This window comes from Amblyomma maculatum, chromosome 1 (genome assembly GCF_055883805.1).
Source record: "Amblyomma maculatum isolate TAMU_Amacu chromosome 1, ASM5588380v1, whole genome shotgun sequence".
Taxonomy (NCBI): Eukaryota; Metazoa; Arthropoda; class Arachnida; order Ixodida; family Ixodidae; genus Amblyomma; species Amblyomma maculatum.
Window position 1 is genome coordinate 95,361,268 of NC_139344.1, and position 19,002 is coordinate 95,380,269.

Consider the following 19,002-nt stretch of genomic DNA (forward strand, 5'->3'; position numbering starts at 1 on the left):
AATCAAAGTCAAAAGCAGTTATCACCTTAAGTGGTTTCTGCAGCTTGTTCTCCTCTTCATCTTCAGGGTCAGGAAACTCGTAAAGTCGAATCTTATTCTGTGTGATCTCATTCAGAATCTGCCCCCAAACCCCACAAAAATGAACATGTATAAGCACCAGGCACGCATAAGCTGCAGTGCAACAAAGCAAACACAGTACACTTATATCACACATAACTGGCGCTAAAAACATTGGCCAAATTTTAGCAGTCATACTATCGCAGCAGTGAACTCGAACACCGTATTTACTCACTTAATAATAATAATATTAATAAAACCTTTATTTCCATCAGAGGCTATACAGATGGAGGGCTACGGAAAAAAAGCTGCCACTTGGCGGCTTGACGAGTCCGCAGCCCCATATATAAGGCAGCGTCTAGGCAACACCAGAGAATCAACACGCGATAAACAAACAAACACTTAATCAATGCGGAATAAAAGAAAAGTTCCTGAGCCAGGTAAAACGAACACCGTCAGCACAAAAAGTAAACAAGCGATAAGCATAGCAAGACACTTGTTCTATGCAGAAGAAAAGAAATGCTAGATAAAACAAACACCAGAAAAGTTGATCAGCTTAGTCAAACAGCAAACATGTCTCTGAGTTTAACAGTGGAACAGCCAAATAAATCAAAATTCAGTGATTGATAATAGTTTAAAAGCGATGGCAGAGAATAACACAAACGCTCCATACCAGAATTCAAGCGTGGTGCAGCAACCTTCCATTTTTCTCCACGTCTAGTATTATAACACTTCTCATCATCATCATCATCATCACCAGCCTGATTATACCCACTGCAGGGCAAAGGCCTCTCCCATATTTCTCCACTTAACCCGGTTCTGTGCTAGCTGCATCTCACTTCTCATTTCTAACACTTCTCATTTGTTTCTAAATGTGCCAAGGCGTCCAGGCTATGAATATTTTTTTTTACTTCATATTTATACCGAGCACTCAAACGGTAGAGGTAAAGCTTGTGAGCTGTAATAACATGAGCACTGTGAAAAAATTCTGCAGTGGTTGCATTATAACCAGCATTGTACACGTGGCGCAGATACCGTTTTTGCATACGGAATATTTTTTGTGTGTTAGAGAATGTAGTTGTTCCCCAGACAAGTTGGCAGTAGTTGACGTGCGAATAGAAAAGAGAATTATAGACCAATAGTTATGTTTTAGTAGAGAGCATGTATCGGAGACGACCGACTACACCGGTTATCCGAGCAAGTTTGGCTAATACAAAATTCACATGAGTTTCCCAGGACAGATTGGCAGTGAATATCACACCTAGACATTTGAAATGATCAACAATGTCAACAGGATGAGAGTTTAAAACAATATCGGCATGAGGAGGAACAGGTTTATTTTTCGGCCGGAAGACAACAGCTTTTGTTTTATTTTCGTTAATCTTCATGCAATTGGATGAGGACCATTGCTGCAGTTGGACTATGGTGTCATTACAATCAGAGATGAGTTTATCGATATTATTGCCAGAAAAAAATATGCTAGTATCATCTGCGTATATAATAAATTTGGCGTTCTGATTAATGTTAACAATGTCATTAATATACAGGTTAAATAGCAAGGGGCCCAATATGCTGCCTTGTGGAATGCTTGCACTTTCTCTTTTGTGGAAAAGCAATGAAAAGCTAGGGGATGCTGTAATTACATAAAAAAAATTTCTTAGCAAATGTTTTGAAGTGCCAACGCAAACTTAAATAGGTCATCCATTGAGATTCTCAATCCAGCTATTGTAAATACACCTTATACCTTATGTAACGAACCTCCATATGATGAATTCCTCAATATTACGAAGTTATCAAATGTCCCAATCCTACCCCCATTGAAGTGCATGTATGTAAAAACTCCATGTAATGACCACGTTGCGGCGGTTGACCTTAACATAACAAACTCCAGGCGGCGACTAACTCTTACTTAGCGCTGAATTACTGAAAATGTCACAGAACTTCGGATGTCTCGCGATGATAAAACACAAACTGATGCGTGAGGAATGTCTACAATCGTAGCGAGCGACTGCAGTGAACACAATGCGCCGTGTATTCAGTACTGACAGCGTATCTCTGAGGCAAACGCAGCAGTCTGCGGCGCAGGGCTAGCTGTGTGAAATCATCACCGCCACGCAGTTGCGAGATTTAGGTGACTATAGGGGAGACCTCAGCCAGGGGCGCTGCACCACTCTGTGCACCAGTGCCCTCCGTGGAGAGACCAGGAAAACCTCCATGTAGTGCGAGGCCGCAGCACCTGCTCCGTACAACATTCCGACGCTTGTTGTTCTTTTCTTGCAGAGTTCTGGCCACCATCGCATACCAAAAAACGAAAAATAAAAAATAAAAAGACTGACTGAATTACAGTGCAGAGTCATACCACCTGCGGGGTAAATGGTAAAATCTGACTAGCAGTTGTAGGTCCTTTTTGTAAAAGCGGCTGTTATGACCGTCCATCACACAACTTCTCATACCGCTGCTTGCCCCTTAAGCACCATAACTATGGAGCCGCAGAGGTGGGACACAACTGGCCGAATGTTTGCTCTAAGCCCAGCCAATCGAAACCAACAGGTTTCAGCAGCGCTAAAATGATGGTGCTCTCTACCACGAGCAAACTCTTGCAGAAGTAATTTTTGGGGTGCAAGCCTTATGAGAGTAAATCATCATCATCATCAGCCCGATTATACCCACTGCAGGGCGAAGGCCCCTCCCATATTTCTCCACTTAACCCGGTTCTGTGCTAGCTGCATCCACTTGACCCCTGCGAACTTCTTAATCTCATCCGCCCACCTAACTTTCTGCCGCCCCCTGCGAGTAAATATGGTAGTACAAAAGTAGTACTTCAACCGGCCACACCTGCAACACTGCAATACTTGGCCAATACAAAAAATATGGCCATGCAAATAAAGCAACAGTTAAACCACAGATCAGTAGCTTTGCAGCACTCTGGAGATTGAAGCACTCAATTTTCTTTTATGAACGAAATGTACACTTGGGACTACAAGAAATGGCACATCACAGGCTTGAGCTTTTCCGACACCTATGAGTTTGCAACCTTCTCACACAGTGAAACACGAGCATTTTTGCATTTTGCCTTCCAACAAATTGATACCATCATGGCCAGGTATCAAAAATGAAACCCCCTCCTATGAAGCTGAAGTCGTGCCCTTTTATATATACACAAAAACAATGACATTTTAAGCAAGACTGATTTGTAGTTTTTAACCTGACCTTGGCAGAAAAGGCCACGTGAAGTTCCGAACTGAACAGCAGAAAAACAGCAGCCGTAAACACTGCCAAACTGAACAGCATTAAAGGGACCCTTAAAGCATCTTTATGATAAAAACCCTACTTGTACTGACAACGGAGCTTTTGTAAGGTACAAAATGTAGAAAATAAAACTTAAGTATTGCCATGCATACCATGATATGGTATTTTTGGATGCAGATTGCAGAGGTTAGGCTTCACTTCAATTATTTCCAAATGAGCAATGACAGTTTCTTTTTTGTTACTGACATCACAAGTGTGAACCAAGTGGAGGCAAAAAAAAAAAAAAAAAAAAAAAAAACTAAATTTAAAAACCTCATCTTTTTAGCAATAACAGCATCTTTTGCTGCGAACATGAACTGAAAATTCTAATAACCAGTTCTACTAAGAACAAAAACTTCACAGAGTTGTTCTCAGTATCCTTGCAGCAGTCCGCTTATTATTCATGCATCTTTCAAATGCAACAAGATGCATGAATATAAGTGCAAGATTTAATCAGGGCTTCACAGCTGTATGGATAAATTAAAGCAGGATAAACCATTTTTTTTTAATACACTGAAAAGCATAGAAAAACACTGTGGTTTTTCAGTTCCAGGAAACCGTAGGGGTTAGAAAAACGGAGTTCTCACCGTCCGCTTGAAGAGGCTGCACTCCTCTGGCGTCATTGTGTCTGCCTTGGCAATAACTGGTATTATATTCACTTTATCGTGCAGTCGCTTCATGAATTCAATGTCAAGAGGCTTCAACCTAAAAGCAGACATGCAGAAATCTCATAGAGTAAATGCAAGCTGCAGCTTGTATAAATTTGCACATAATGGACAATTGTTAGCAAAGCTAATGAGCTTTTCAGTTTCTAGAGTAAGCTAAAGAAAAGCACTGGTTTCTAGTTTCATACAGGACATAATATTAAAAATAATCTCCACAATGACAGGTTCATGTGAATTCTGCAATGAGAGTACAGCAGAATCTTGATACAAACACACTTAATTTCGGGCTGACACAAATTCAAAATAATCCCCGGCTGAAGGGCACTATGTAGGTACAATGCATAGCATTTTGGATGTTCTGAACACTCCCCTGCTCCAATATGGATGATAAGGATCTGTCCCTTAAGCCCTCAGCACTGCCTATACCTATACATTGCTGAAGCTGCCAGAGTCACTAGCCATGCAGCCTGCACCATGCGCAGTGAGCTTTCCCATCAGTTGTAAACAGATCTTCATGAATGCATTTTTCATGTCCCTGCAAACAAATTTTGTTTGTTTTAGATGGCGCAAAATTTCCCGACAATACGAATTTTTCCGGGACCCTGTGAAATTTGTATTATCGAGGTTCTACTGTACACAAGCTTGAGCGGCGTCTCAAACAGTTTAAATAATAATATAGCCCGTGGAACACCACTGACCCATGTCCTGATGGAGCGATGAAGTAAAGGCAACAGTGAACCCTGTTGTCAGGCAGTGTTGTCCGATGTACACGTGATTCAGCATCAAGGTACTCCGCATACTTGGCTTCAATGTAGTCGATGATAGGCTGCCAACTGCACAGGAGAAGAAACAGACAGAAGAACAAAATGCTGTTGCGTCTGCAGGACAAAAACGGAGGGGGGAGGTTAAACAGGTAAACTTATCTTCTCACAGCATGCTGAACAGGAACAAAGCCTATAGTTAATTATGGGCTTAAACTGATACAATAATGACTCTTGTAAGAGTTATATCCATACATAGCCATGTTAAATTTAATGAAATGCATTGTCAGCAAACTGTATCTCGTAACAGTAAATAAAGGAGCCAACAAAAAAATTTAAGGAAAGTGAACCTCACCATTGAGTGTTATCAACAGCGTCACCGAAGCCAGGTGTGTCTACAATGGTCAATGTAAGGTTGACGCTGCCCTCCTTTAGAAGCACTCTAGTAGTTTCGACCTCTACAGTTTTCTTCACACGATGAGATGGCCCAGGATACTCATTAGAGTAGATGTCCGTCAGGAACATCGAATTAATGAGTGTTGATTTTCCAAGTCCAGCTTCACCTGCACAGCCCCAGCAATTTTGCCGCACACAAAATAAACATTACGTGAGCACAAACCACTAGGAAGATTATAAAAGCTACAGTAAAGCAAAGAGTCCATCTAAAGTCATAACCGACATTAAACCTTCAAAAGGCAAATGTTCACGTGAAAAGAAAGAGACTTAGCAGATATAGATTACCCCAAGTAAATTACAAGACTTGCTCTGCAATGAAGTTCAAAAACACAATTCTCAAAGCTTGACATGCCAGGAAAAAATATTAAATCATGCTCTACACAGCCAGAAATCTCCCCTTAGCCACCATCTTAGCTCTCCAAGCCTGCCATGTTAGAAGTCTCAAGTCCTGTGCAACACTACCTGAATGCATGGTTAAAACAGATGGCGCTCCAGACAAAAGAACAAAATGAAAGAAAATGACAGTTAAAATAAAATTAAGGGAGAGTAGGGAGCATGTGAGAGGCATACGCAGACTTGGCACTTTTGTCCTCAACAATAACTCCATCCACCTACACTAGGTAATGTCTGCACAAAAGCCACTCTTATTTTAAAGAAGTATCCTCCTAGAATAAGGGTTTTCAAACTTTTTGCCTCAAGGAACCCCAACAGCCATCAATATTTTCCAAGAACCCACTTCCTTAATCACAACCATCTGTCACAAGCATCCCACTCAGACAATATGTTGCTTGTGCATAGACCCTTTGTGCCATTCTTTTTTTTAGCCATTTAGTTCACTTTTGCAAGCATGTGGTTGTTTCTTGTGTGGGGGCTTGTGGAACCCACAAAAGCAGCCTGCAAAACCCTTGCATTTTAACCCAGTTTGAGCGCCCTGTGCTAGACAAGCAAAACAGTGCAAATACAATAGCCCAACGAAGTCTCAAGGTGGTGAAAACGACCGGAGTGGAGCAATTTAAATTTCTGATAGGGTACAAGTTTTGAATATGTTTTCAGTAGTGCTTGTAGAATATGACACGAATGCATAATATTCAGAGTGTGTGTGTGGCTGCCTTGCTCGCAGCACACAAGAACCCCTTGAACAAGAGGTCATGCAACTCTTGGTAAAAGCTGACAACACCCAGGTGCAACACAATGTGCTCTGCTAGCCGATGTCAGCAAGCACAAGCGATGCACCAAAGGTGCACGAAGAGCCATCCTGCATGTCTCAGTCTAAAGAAGCAACTTACCAACCACCATGAGGGTGAACTCGAAGCCTTTTTTGACTGCCTTGCGGTACACCTGGTTTGGCAGACTGGCAAAGCCCACATAGCCCTCGGCAGCCTCACGGTTCCCAGGGGCTGCAGACGCATATGATGACGGAGGTGCAGTGCCACCGCCACCCCCGGAAACCAAGCTGCCAGCTGAATCCTTGCCCAGGCCCAGCAGGCCACTGCCTGCACTGGGCGCAGCTGGGGGTACAGGCCCATCACGGAAGAACAGCTCCCGCTTGGAAGACAGCTGTGCCAGTGGAGAAAAATAGAAGTTGTCAAGACACCCATGCACGCAGTGTGAACACCTTTTTTTATGTAATCGTGAAACAGTAATATGAGAGCCCCTACCCAAACCATGAACAAGCTTGCCTTTATTTCTTTAATACCTGAGCCATGAGTGTATTTTGGAAAGGCTGGACATAGCTAAGTCAATCTATGGTATGAACAATCCAGCACCTGGAAACAATTCTGTGTTTGGTCTTGGGCTGCAGACTGAAACGCTGCCTTCTGCATGACATCTCATCAATGTGCTTCAGTGGCTTCCAAACCAAAACATTTGCAATGTCACTGCTCCGAATCAGGCATCAGTGTAATGCACTTTCACAATCCATTGCATCAAGGCAACCGATACACATCTGCTTTTACACTGGTGCAGTTAGCTCTTTGCACAACAGCAGGACCTAAGATGGACTAAGATTTAAAAGAATAAGTGTTCCTCCCAATTCAAGTCATACGAGAGTTGTTAGAGCCATGTAAAAATATCCCACCTGTATTATATTCATTCCGCTTACCTGAATAATAAGGCAACATTAACTAATGAATTTCTAAATATCACTCTAAAACACTCAGATGTGACCAGGAAGGTTGTCAAGCACCAGTCCCATCCAGGTATTTTCAAAGAGGCAGTCTTGGCGGTTTTTATTTAACAAAAATAAAAGCCCGTGAAGTCTAAAAAATACCACACACCAGCAGGCTCAGTGCGCCCAAATGTGCCACAATTACAGCGCTCTCATATGCGACTGAGTAAAATGCTGCCAGATTTGCGCCTTTCTGTGATGCCCAACAGAGCTATGCATTGATGCATTGGCGCTGGCACGGAGATTAGAGCCGGAGCTGCAGCCAATGCGTCAGAAAAGCATGCTGCCAGCAGTACTTGTCTCACGACCAACTGTCACTCTGCAGTTTTTGTGCCCCTCACATGATCACATGCCCACTTGTGAAATCGCAACCATCACTCAGCAACTTGAAACCGAAAATGAAACTATAGAAACTATATTAAATGACAAATTATGTGTTGACTGCTGGCAAATCTCACATGGTGATCGATGTTTACGAATGTCATATGCCCCATTCCAAAGCAGAACACATTGGTAAAAATTAGTCTTCACCCTTTAAGCTGTATTGGAATTTATAACCTGAATTTTCTAGCCTATCTAATGCCCCCAAAGTGCACACAATTCTGTCATGATAAACATGGGCCTCACACGACTATTTGGCATGGGTACAGTGAAGCAAAAGGGGGCTACGGCTTCGTCAAGTTGTGTCGCACAAATTTTTCTGCTGCTCCTCTGTCTACGTTTATGGAAGGCAGAAATAAATAAATTTGAATTTGTCATATATTCGAATCTTGTAAAGAGCAAAAGGAAAAAAAAAAGTATGTGAGCCAGTCCTCATTTCACTTCTCTGGACTTTCATATATGGTGCACATAAACACACCACACAAAATCAGTTTATGCGGTGGTGAATAGTAGCATACCAGAAAAAACCCATTAACAATCTACAAGATTCATGCAGCACATATGCGAGCGCGTTAGGTTTCTACCGGATGCAACAAGATAATGTCACTGCCTATGTAACAAAATGGCAGAGGCACTGATGGTCATTTACAAGTCATTAACTGCAGCTTTTCAGTTAGTGCAGCGTTTAACAGCTCTCGTACACAATTAAAATCTCTTCCGACAAAGGGAGGAACCCCTTTACACACATCTGAAACTTCAATGACTGAGCGCCAGCATGCCAGTGCACCTCCGACAAATCACTGCCCACCATGTCACCTACCAACCACCATCTGCCGGAGGCACGGTCATTAATTTTCCAGCCTGTGAGGCTTCAAACTGGGAGGGTGGCAAGAGTTCCAGTGTTTACCTCCAGGTGTCAAATACCACCCGCCTGAGACAGGCTTGCGATTCTGCATGGCTGCAAGGTTTCAAACAGGGATGCAAGAATCCCAATGCCTGTCAACTGCCAACTACTAACTGCCACAGGCATGCTCGGAATGATTTTTTGAGGCTGCGACACTTTGAAGGGTTGATGTACATGGACAATTTTTTTTTACCTGGGGTTACTAACAAGTTTCTGTTAAAAAATATGAAAGGCACATAAAACTACTTAAGTGCCGTGAAAGGTGAAAGCATTCGGCATCTTTGAGTTAAGCAATGACAATGCACGTTAAAGATCCCCCCCCCCCTAATATTGAAATTATTCTGCAGCCCAGCACTGCGGCGCCTCTTCCTATTTTTCTTCTTTCCTTCCCACCTTCCTCCCCTCACGGTGCAGTTCATATGTCCATAATGAAGTGATACAGGTACTGCACCTTTTTTCAGTCAAAACCAATTTTCACTTTCATTTGTAATTGTGAAAGCCTGACAAAGGCATAGCATTAGAAGTACATATATTGTCTGTTGGAATCCCTCTCGCGTGCTAGCCTCCAACCTGACTATAGTAAGCTACAATTCAAGCGCACAGAACCGCCACACGCAATTCCCCCATGACAGGAAGTAGTCCTTCATTACAACTTTTCTTATTAAACGTCAGACCAAGCTAAAAGCTCAAGAATTATGAAGCCTCTGGCTTGTTTAGCAATGCGAAATATCGATAAGTGATTTTGTTTACTCTTCAGCAGAGTAATACACATGCCACGCACCATGGCCCATAGTTGAACTTTTTTTTGAACTTGTATCCTACAACAGCAGATGTAACCTACATGCAATGAGAAACTGTGCAATGTGACCCGAAGTGCTGTAGACAAAGTGTCACATGGAGGTTATGTGTCCCCCTGGCCCTTCAGGGGTTGCGCAAATACTGGGGACTTCACCGGTGGTGGCAGAGAGGCTCCTTGCCACAAGGGTGTCTGTTCTCATCAGCCCCAATAACAGTCACCGAGGGGATTTTTCTTAATGGGGCTAGGAAGGCTGCAGCCTTAAAAACACACATCTGGCACCATTCCATTGTTTTTAATTCTAAGAGGTTACTGCATACACACTTCGTTAGCAGAAGTGACAGAAAATCTTCATACCGTATTTATACACAGAAAATATCCTTTTTCAACAAGACATGCCACAGTACCAATTAAATGTTCAACCTGAATATTACATGCAAGTATTTGCGAGAACAGAGAAAACACGTACTTGGAATGCATTTGTACTGTTCATTTGCATCAGTTGCCCTGCACATAAAACTGCCAAAGCATGACCACACTCATATGTCACGATGAAATGCCCTTTTGTTTCAACAATGTGACCATCTCGTTTCCCTGAAGAGCCATATGTTTCCAACAAATGCATGCCAGGAAGCCAGGAGCAGTCTACGAATTTTATGCAAGAACGCTGTCATGTGCGCTTTTGCATCATACAAAGATTGGCCATACAAAGAGAGCACAGGTTCAGTTTTATGTGACAAGCATGAGATCATGTATGTCAGTCTATCAAGCACTGTTTTGGAGGCGGGCCATAAGTTTTTACCAAAAGTTCTGGGCAGCAGGGACACCGGTAATCTCCAGATGTTCATTCAGTCTTATTTTGAACAGTAGTGCGGAGTACAACTCAAACTAAACAGCAGATCATATTCACTAACTGTTTAAAATTTCAATGATTTCCACAACCCTACATTATGCGACAGTCGTAGAATAAAACGCTAAGACAGCATGTGAAAGCGTTGGCTTCAGTTTCGGCTTTGTTTTAAAAGACCTTTTGAAAACTCAATTTTGTGTCCCCTCGGCACAACTATTTGGGACCTATGAACCCTTTCCCAAGTATTTCAGCCCAAACAGTCGAGCACCAGGCTTGGGGAAAGCTTGTACCCATTAAGACGAGTGACAGCTTGCCAAACAGTACCCCCCAGGCTTACATAGAATCGCCCAGGCCGAGCTCCTTCCCAGCAGCTAAGTCCCATAAATGACGAACATTCACGCCGGAGACCATTCCTGTACCCATTTACGTTGGGTCATCGTCGAGCTGTCAAAACGAATTCTGTCAGCTCTCCCTCAATGCGTGGTGGACCTGTCCACTACTGCCACCGCATTGGTTGTGTTGTGGGTCACACACACCTGCTCAGGCAGGCAAGGTCGCAACGCCCATGGTGCACTGCCATGACGTGCACCCCTGCCAGACACCGTAGCGCCCCTGCTTTCAGTAACTATCTTCATACCGCGCTCCAAGCGAGAGCCCGGTTCTACCAAGTTTTGGTAAGAGTCTTGGTTTTGATAATGGCCCTGTAGCTTGAACTAGGACATACTGCCTACGTACTAGAAGTGCGAGTGGAGGCTTCATCCTCCACCTCTTTGGTTTCTCAGCAGTCTTACTCACAGACTGTCAAATGGTGCTTGCACCAGTTCTGCTTTTGCTTTGTCTTCACTCTCTTAGCCTACTGAGACCCTGAAGGCCTCAGCGTTTCCCAGGACGTCCCTGATTTCCCAAAGGGGGAGTGAAGAGAGTTTCTTATAGCACCCCCATGCATCCTTGCGGGCTGGGTTACACAAGATTGCCCTTATCCCTGATGAGAATGTCAGCGGGGGTTTCCTGCGGCGTCCTTGCATAGACACTCCCCCCCTCTGTGCACCGAAGGGGGGGGAGGTGAACCCACTATTTTTTTTCCCACTTCCGACTGTAGCAGTTTCCTCCTTGACGACATGGAGTCAAGAGCTCCCCAGCCTTATCCCTAGTCCGTTTCTTGATAGGGATATTGGTAAAGGCTACAGTTTTCAACAGGGCCCCACCGTAGCGGTCCGTAAGCCCGAGAATCTATCCCACTTTAGCAAGTTAAGTTAGACTTCCTCAGAGGGCACCAATCTCCGAGGTTCCAGTATGCCATAGAGCATCCACCAACGCGGCCTCCTATGGACTGGATTACAGGAGCGCGCAACTGCTCCCAGCCTTATTCCTCAAGACTTCATCGCCAAAGGTTGCACCTTGCTCGGTTACAGGTGGATGCAGTCCCTCCCAGTGACCAACCAGAAGTCAATCTGTTTATCATCGAAAAAACTGCTGTAGTGTGTTCAGTGCCAAATTAATGCCACCAGGCTGACCTGTCCCTCTTGAACAGGCCACCTCCGAGTACTCTCCGCTTCCACATAGGGCTCTTAGGAGCGGATTCTACCGTGTTGTGATCCCACTTCAGCCGCCCTGTAGCTTGGACTTATGGGCCCACGCCAGACATGGGCCTGGCTATGAGAGGAAGACCTTATGCAACCAAACTTCCGTCCCACGTTCATCCGACGTGCGCCTGAGTGCTCAGCATAAGTCACTGCCGCTCATTTCACAAGCTTTCTTCTTTTTCAGTGCTGCATTGTGGTGCACTGCCACGTAAATTTCTCGTTTTGTACAAACAATGGTGAATGACTAAGGATTCAATGAACGTCTAATCACAATCAAAAAAGCAAAAGGTCATGTAACTACTTCCATAGCGCAAGGTTAATACATGTTAAACACTTCAAATTCAATATGCTGCATTGTAAATGCATTTTATTTTACATGCTGTGGCAAAATACTTCAATTCTTGCAATTGTTATGACTGCTGCTGCACTTTCAAATAGTTTTGCAGTGTACTATGCCAGCAACACAGAGTGCCGTCGCCGTTTTGCATTGCCATCGCTTCGCGCTGTCTCGGGTATGTATCTTTCCCAGTAGGCGACAGAGTGAACGATGATCGCTTTCGTCGTGCCACCTCGTTGCGTCGCTAACTTTTTCGTTCACATGTAGCTCAGTAAGGGAAGACGTGAGGCCCCTCCGCGGTTTGTGTCCCTACAACAGCTTTCGTTATGAACGCAGCGCTATATGTGGCCTTGTAAACAATTTCGAAAGGATTATGAAAGCCACACCATATGCTGAAATCCGCCTCCTACACGGATTCTAGGAGCACCCGGTGAGCGGGCGGTAGGGCGACGCGTGACCGGGGCCGCAGAGGGGAGAGGAAATCAAATCGGCGGAAATGGCGGAACTCGGCGAAACAAGGAAACGGCTACGGACCGATCCGTCATTCCCCCGCAGATAAGAGGGGGAATGGGTGTGTGTGTGTGTGTGTGTGTGTGTGGGGGGGGGGGGGGGGTTCTCACCGGCTCCCATCTCCCGACGATGAAGCTGCTGCAGAATGTCAAGCGCCTGATTCCTCAGCCACTTCGCTCCACACACTTGGGGCCCGAACAGTCCGGCAAAGCTCAAAGGCCGATGCCCCCCCCCCCCCCCCCCCCCCCCCCCCTCTGAGACCGGGGAGCTACGGGTAAGTCCTTGAAACGAAGTGTGAGGAAAAGCTTTCGGTCGACGCCCCTCATCGCACTTGCAAGTCACAAGGATGAAGCGATCAAGCTATGTCGCCAATGCCTAAGCTATCGAGTTTCCTCCACTACGGTGCGATAAGCTGAGGTGCATTTCTGCCCACGCTGTCAAAAGACGTCTCAGTTGCGACTAGGCGGAGCTCTCTTAAAACATCCCCTTCACTCAAGACCAGTCATCAGACAAGTGCTGCAAATGCCAAACGCGCGCGCAAAACGTGTCTCACGGTTCGACCTTGAGAAGAGCGACCGCTTTCTACACGAGCTGTGCGGCACCCGTTCACACTTGCGACTTGCGGAGGTCACGCGACCGCTTCGGTCGAAAAGCGACTGTTGCAAATGGTCGCATCGGTCGAAAAGCGACAGTCTCGGGCCGTTCGGGCACTGCTCGATTTTCCAGCCGCGCGACTACAGGTCGGAAACCGATTAAATCAATCAGCGGCTCAGATGACGTGAACGTAAGTTAGCTTTACTCTATGTGGTGAACAGTCAAGGTAGACAAGATGTGGAAAGCAACTCGCAGGCCGCATGCGACTGCCGGTCGCGCGCCCTTCGCGACACCCCGTTTCACATGCTGCGACTGCAGCGAAAATTTTCGGTGCAGTCGGTGACGCTGCAGTGCGATTTCGCACAGCGCTTTCACATGCAGCGAACCAGAGTGCGAATTCAGTGAGAGATACCCTCAGGGTTGTGTGATTTTTTGTAGAAAACGCGTACGCAGAGCGTGTTTGATTTATGTACTCAGATGCATTTTTAGGTTTAAGCGATAATTCATGTGTATTTATGAAAACGGGCAGTCTCTCAGCATACAAATAGCGCGTTGCTGCGCTGAATGAAATCACTCGGACGTGAAAAAAAAAAAAGAAAAAAAAAAGGGTGCCTCATGGGGACGCGCACTCTCTTTCGATACTGGGCGTGCCAGCCCGTTTCACGTCACCATACGTCACATGACGCCGCGACGCTCCTCGGCTCTTCATTGGTCAGTCGCAGAACGACCGCGCCGACGTTGCGACTGAATTCCAACCCGTTGGAAACGCCTCTGCGGCTAGACCGACGAGAATCGGCGGTTAGCGCTTTAGAAAATTTCGCGTGTCGCCCGGAAGCAGCTCGCGAGGCAGCCAATCGCAGAAGGCTTATGGGTGCCCAACTTCCGTTCTGGCCTTTTTGTTTTTGCGGGTGAAGTCTGTTTTCCTAGTCCGGTTTGGGCGAAGAACCTGGTGCCTGCACGCGCTCACTTCGTCTGATCCGTGTATATATGAGTGCATCGAGACAATTCAGTAAAAGCTTGGAAGAGTAGTAAAAGAAAAAAAAAAAGGCTAGTGTGGCTAGATATTGTTAATTTTCGAAAGTCAGGAAAAAGTCACTGCTTGCAATGCAAGTCGGCATCGCAGTGTAGTAGCGCACCGCTGCGCTGTGTGTGACCCTTTAAAATACGATGCGTTACGAGAAATTTCATCAGTGTTTTATGGTACTTCATGCTGTTTAGTGTTATAAATGTGATATAGCGTGATTGCACTCCCCTTGACCGAATGACGAGGCAGCGGTAACAGAGCAACGCAGAAAACGCGCCTCTGTCGCTGAGCCCCGTCGCTCCGTGCGGTATGCACCAGCGACAACGACAAGCGTTGACGGCGGCGTCGCGCGACGGATCGCCATCAAAAACTTTCTACAAGATTCACCCACACAGAGGGCAACGTTTACATGCTGCACGACTGCAAAATCAACAACTCTCGAGTATGACCCCCCTCCTTGTTTTTTCATTAATATATGTCATGTGCACCCCCGCACCTTGCCGACGAGCCCCATCTCGAGCACGCTCACTGTCAACTGACACTAGCCCTCATAGACAGACTCCAACCGACGAAGTGTTTCGTAGCACTATGAACTGGCTTCAGGTCAACACAGTACTGGTGCGAAACGCACTAGGCTAGTGTTATACCGTTAAGCTTCCGCCATCAGCAGGCCAATGTAACGCCAGGCAGGACGACAACGGTATTTGAAAACGCACTATCAGAGCATGGGTATATACCGCGTCTACTCCCTTGCTTTATCTCTGCAATCAACGTGAAAACAAGAGTCCTGCTCGGTCGCCCGTTCGTGCTATTATGCTGCAGTGTCCCCTACGGCACACAAAAAGGTGCATGCGGTCAACACACAATCGTGTGCATTCAGCGCGCGCCCCAGCTGTTGTCTAAAATAAGCGGTTACGAGGAAAGCAAAAGCGCGTAACTATCACTCTCAGTGGACACTTCAAATCAGCGGTGTAACTGGAAGCACGATGCTCGCCGCAGCTTTTGGGGAGGCAGAAATTGCAATTTTCTAGCGGCTATTTCGTAGAAGGGGAAAAAAAAAAAAGTCCTTGCAAAACAAAACAAGCAACGGCTTGTCGCGAATTTTCGGATTTCGGAGCAGGCAAGGGCAGATGTGCACCATGATCACAGTCATGCCAGAACGGTAAAAATCCTGAACAAAAATTCTGCATTTACGACGCTGTTTGCTTCAAAAAGCCTCCAAGTGAGAAAACTGGGAGATTTTGCTGAACACAATGTTCTTTCATGCACAATGAAAGTAGCGACATATAAATCTAACAGCAAATGTGCAAAAGCGACTACGTCCCTGAATCTAAAGCCAGCTGGCATTACTATGGCTTACAGAACGCAAGTTGAAGCCATGCAACTGGCGGAATATGCGGTTCCAAGCTGCTGTAGGCAGGGGCACGTCGCTACAAGACTGCTAGTGAAACAGAGCGGTAGTCCGGGCTACAACACGAGGGGGTTCCTGTTTACTATCCAGGCACTGCAATGCCGCCCCAAACGCAACGAGATTAACACAGTGATCTGAACAGGTTTGCTGAAATTCCGCATGCATATTTTCATGCCCCATTTAACAGGTCGCGACTGACAAGAACGGCGCTCATATCGAAGACCCCCCCCCCCCCCCCCCCCCCCGTTCTAAACGTGCTTTCACTAAATTCTCTGAATGATGTGTGATTTCTCAACCGGCGGACGATACAGTGCTATTTTACGCAGTGGGGCGACCGCACAGAAACAATAAGTACTGTACATCGTGAAGTCACGCGCGGGCAGCGCTCCGAGGTTTGGTTAACGTCCCAAAGCGACTCGGGCTATGAGGGAGGCCGTAGTGGAGGACTCTGGAAATTTAGACCACCTGGAGCTCTTTACCGTGCACTGGGATATCGCACAGCACACGGGCGACCTGCTTTTCGCCTCCACCGAGCTCCCATGTTCGCGTCGTCCGCTTGTTTTCGCAATATGGCTAAAGAAGCAGACAACAAATTTTTGGATGCTTTTGGAAATTTTTGGAACTTAGGGTTGCAAGCAAGACAGTAGAGTGCACGAGTCATGACGTGGAATCAACCTATGCCAGTGATGCGGGCTATAATTGATTTTATTTCGTACGTCGTTTCGATTTCAACCGCCGAAGGACGGCTGTATTGTGAGCACGGAGTTGAGGTCACGCGAGTCGTTATATAATCGTTGCTTGTTAATTTTTTGCGGTCCCAAGTTTCTGGGCGGACTTGCGTAAGAGTTCGTCCGAGCTAGAATGAACTAAACAGCGACCCTACCGCCGTTAGTTTTTGTATGGCTCACGTGACCTGAAATCGTATGTGACGTCACAGCCGTTAAAACCGAAACAAATAGAGAAAAAAGAAAATTACCATTTCTTTCGCCCAACAGCTGTACGTTTAGTTTTCGAATGTGCTGCGCATCATCCCAAAGAAATAATACGCCACAAAGCAATAGAAAAAGGCCGAGCACGCACGCTTGGCCCGTCTTACCCCAGTTTGCATGCGTATCACGTCTCGTGACCAAAAACGGAGGCAACAGCATCGACAGTACAGCGCCGGGGTGTTCACTGTCATGACGTGTTGCGTAAAGGTGCTACGTTAGATTCGATATAGCTCAAAGCGGCCGCTCTCGATCGGTAGCCTATTCCATTCGGGAGTTTTTCTCGCTTTCAGAAAATTTTAAGAACAACATTTGGAGGAGCGAGAATTTTCGTGGCTACGCAAGGAACTTTAAGAACTCTACAAATCTCGGGCTTAGGGAAAATGCTGCGTGGAATAAGAACCAGGAATTCTTGGATCCAACGATGGCAATTTTCGGTTACGGGACAGAACACCGCTGCTCTCAATGGCCGTCAGCGCACTCGTTACGCGCAAAGGCTCGCAAGTACCACGCATGCGCCTTCTTCGCCGTGTACTGGCGAGTCAGCCCCACGGGACTTGACATCTTTCAGCACAGTTGTACGCTGAAATGTCTCAAGTCACACAACGGTCAAGAGTGCAGCAACGTTTAAGTTCCGTTCTGGACAGTTTTTCAGCGACACTTTGGTGGAGACAAGGCGCAAACGAAGCCAAGAAACTGTGTTGGCAGCAGCATGTGGAAGTACTTGCCACATGGCGCACCTTGGTGCAAATGACGCAGAGGTTCCATCACTGCCTCAATCGCGTCGTGAGGGAAGGTATGACGGAGAGAGTGGAGAGAGAGAGAGAGAGAGAGAGAGAGAGAGAGAGAGAGAGAGAGAGGCACCGCTGACGTCGCCAAAGCGAAAACGGCCAAGAATACCGATGAATCATAAAGGTCTAGACACGGAGGCGGCAGCGACTGCGCCATCGGGCAAGCCACAGATGAAAAATGGCGCCCGAGCTCGAAAGGAAAGCGACGATTCACGGCGCGTGATGACGTTCGTACGGTCCGGTCGATCCGACACAAAAGTAGATCGAAAACGGGACCTGAAGTCATTGAACAACTGTTGTTATATAGTACGGCGACCCAGGAGTTCAAGAGGTGGTATCTTCGCCTCGAGAAAACATCACCAGCGCCACGCAGATACACGGGGCGCTTATCAAGACGCGAATGCCACAGCGGCAACACGAGCAGCCGCCGGGCCCAGGGTTCAAAGACCCGCCTCGGGGTGAGAAAGAAGACCCGCCACTCGACCTTAGCCGGAGCAGATGCCAGGCAGCGTGAAGAGCAAAACCAGCACGCCAGGAGGGACGAGGCAGTTTCCAAGCTGGGTTTCGGCAAGGCGAACGCAAAGACGACCTGAACGGGGCCACACGAGTTTGACCCGTCCCCTTTGTTTACGCAGCATGTCCAGGCAACGCTTCCACATCAAAAGGATGCCGCGTTGAACGGGCGCGCTGACAGGCGCCCTTGCGACAACAGGCCTGGCACGTGGGGGGGGGGGGGGGGGGGGGAACCTCTTCCAAGGGATGAAACTCAATCACAGGGCAGATATCCGAACCAGACTGCCGCTGATATTACACGCTTTTCCCGATTGTTGATTCGACTTCCCACCATGCACTTTGCCCGACAAATGGTGTACCTGGTCCCGAGTCAGACGAAGAGGAAGTGCTTCAAAAACTTCCCGAAGCCCCGCCATTTGATGGGTAAGCTGCACAGCTGTGAGGCCGGCTCAACAATTTGGGAGGAAACTAGACAACAGCGGAGTAAAATCCCCCAGATTCTCTGGCCGAAACATTTCCTTTGCTCCTAAACTTTACGCCTTGCTTTGAAAGCATTATGCTTAAGCGCGTCAAGCAGCAAATTGTCCAGGCTGCGTATGCCGTCTCGTATTCCCTCCCAGAAGAGAAAGTCCGTAACATGTGCGTGAGGTGGACAAAATGCTTCAGCAACTCACAATATCACGCAGAAAGCTGCGCTGTCTGAGCGGGCAACATAAGCAGCAAAGTTTCGTTATCTTCCACTAAGCCATGCTAGGGTCGCTAGCCATGCGCTCGCTTTATTCTGCAAGCTACTTTAACCACTTAGCCTCACCCAAACACCTGAACCTTGGCGAAGGCAAGACAATGGAGAGCTAAAGTCACCTGGATTAGAACGGGATACGTCCCAGAGCTTTGGGCTCATCACGACAAAGTCGCCATAATGTTGAAG

At 46.5% G+C, this 19,002-nt stretch overlaps 1 protein-coding gene across 2 annotated transcripts in view; it reads right to left on the reverse strand.

Annotated features, from left to right (window-relative positions):
• pnut (septin 7-like protein pnut) overlaps positions 1–19,002 on the reverse strand; it is a 96,009-nt gene that overhangs the window by 55,679 nt on the left and 21,328 nt on the right. For both annotated transcript variants that reach the window (XM_084588607.1, XM_084588606.1), the window contains exons 2-6: positions 6,514–6,784; positions 5,127–5,334; positions 4,709–4,843; positions 3,933–4,050; positions 26–118 (exon numbers count right to left, since the gene is read on the reverse strand). In XM_084588607.1, coding sequence (XP_084444733.1) covers positions 26–118; positions 3,933–4,050; positions 4,709–4,843; positions 5,127–5,334; positions 6,514–6,784 — 825 coding nt within the window. The remainder of the gene's footprint in view (positions 1–25; positions 119–3,932; positions 4,051–4,708; positions 4,844–5,126; positions 5,335–6,513; positions 6,785–19,002) is intronic.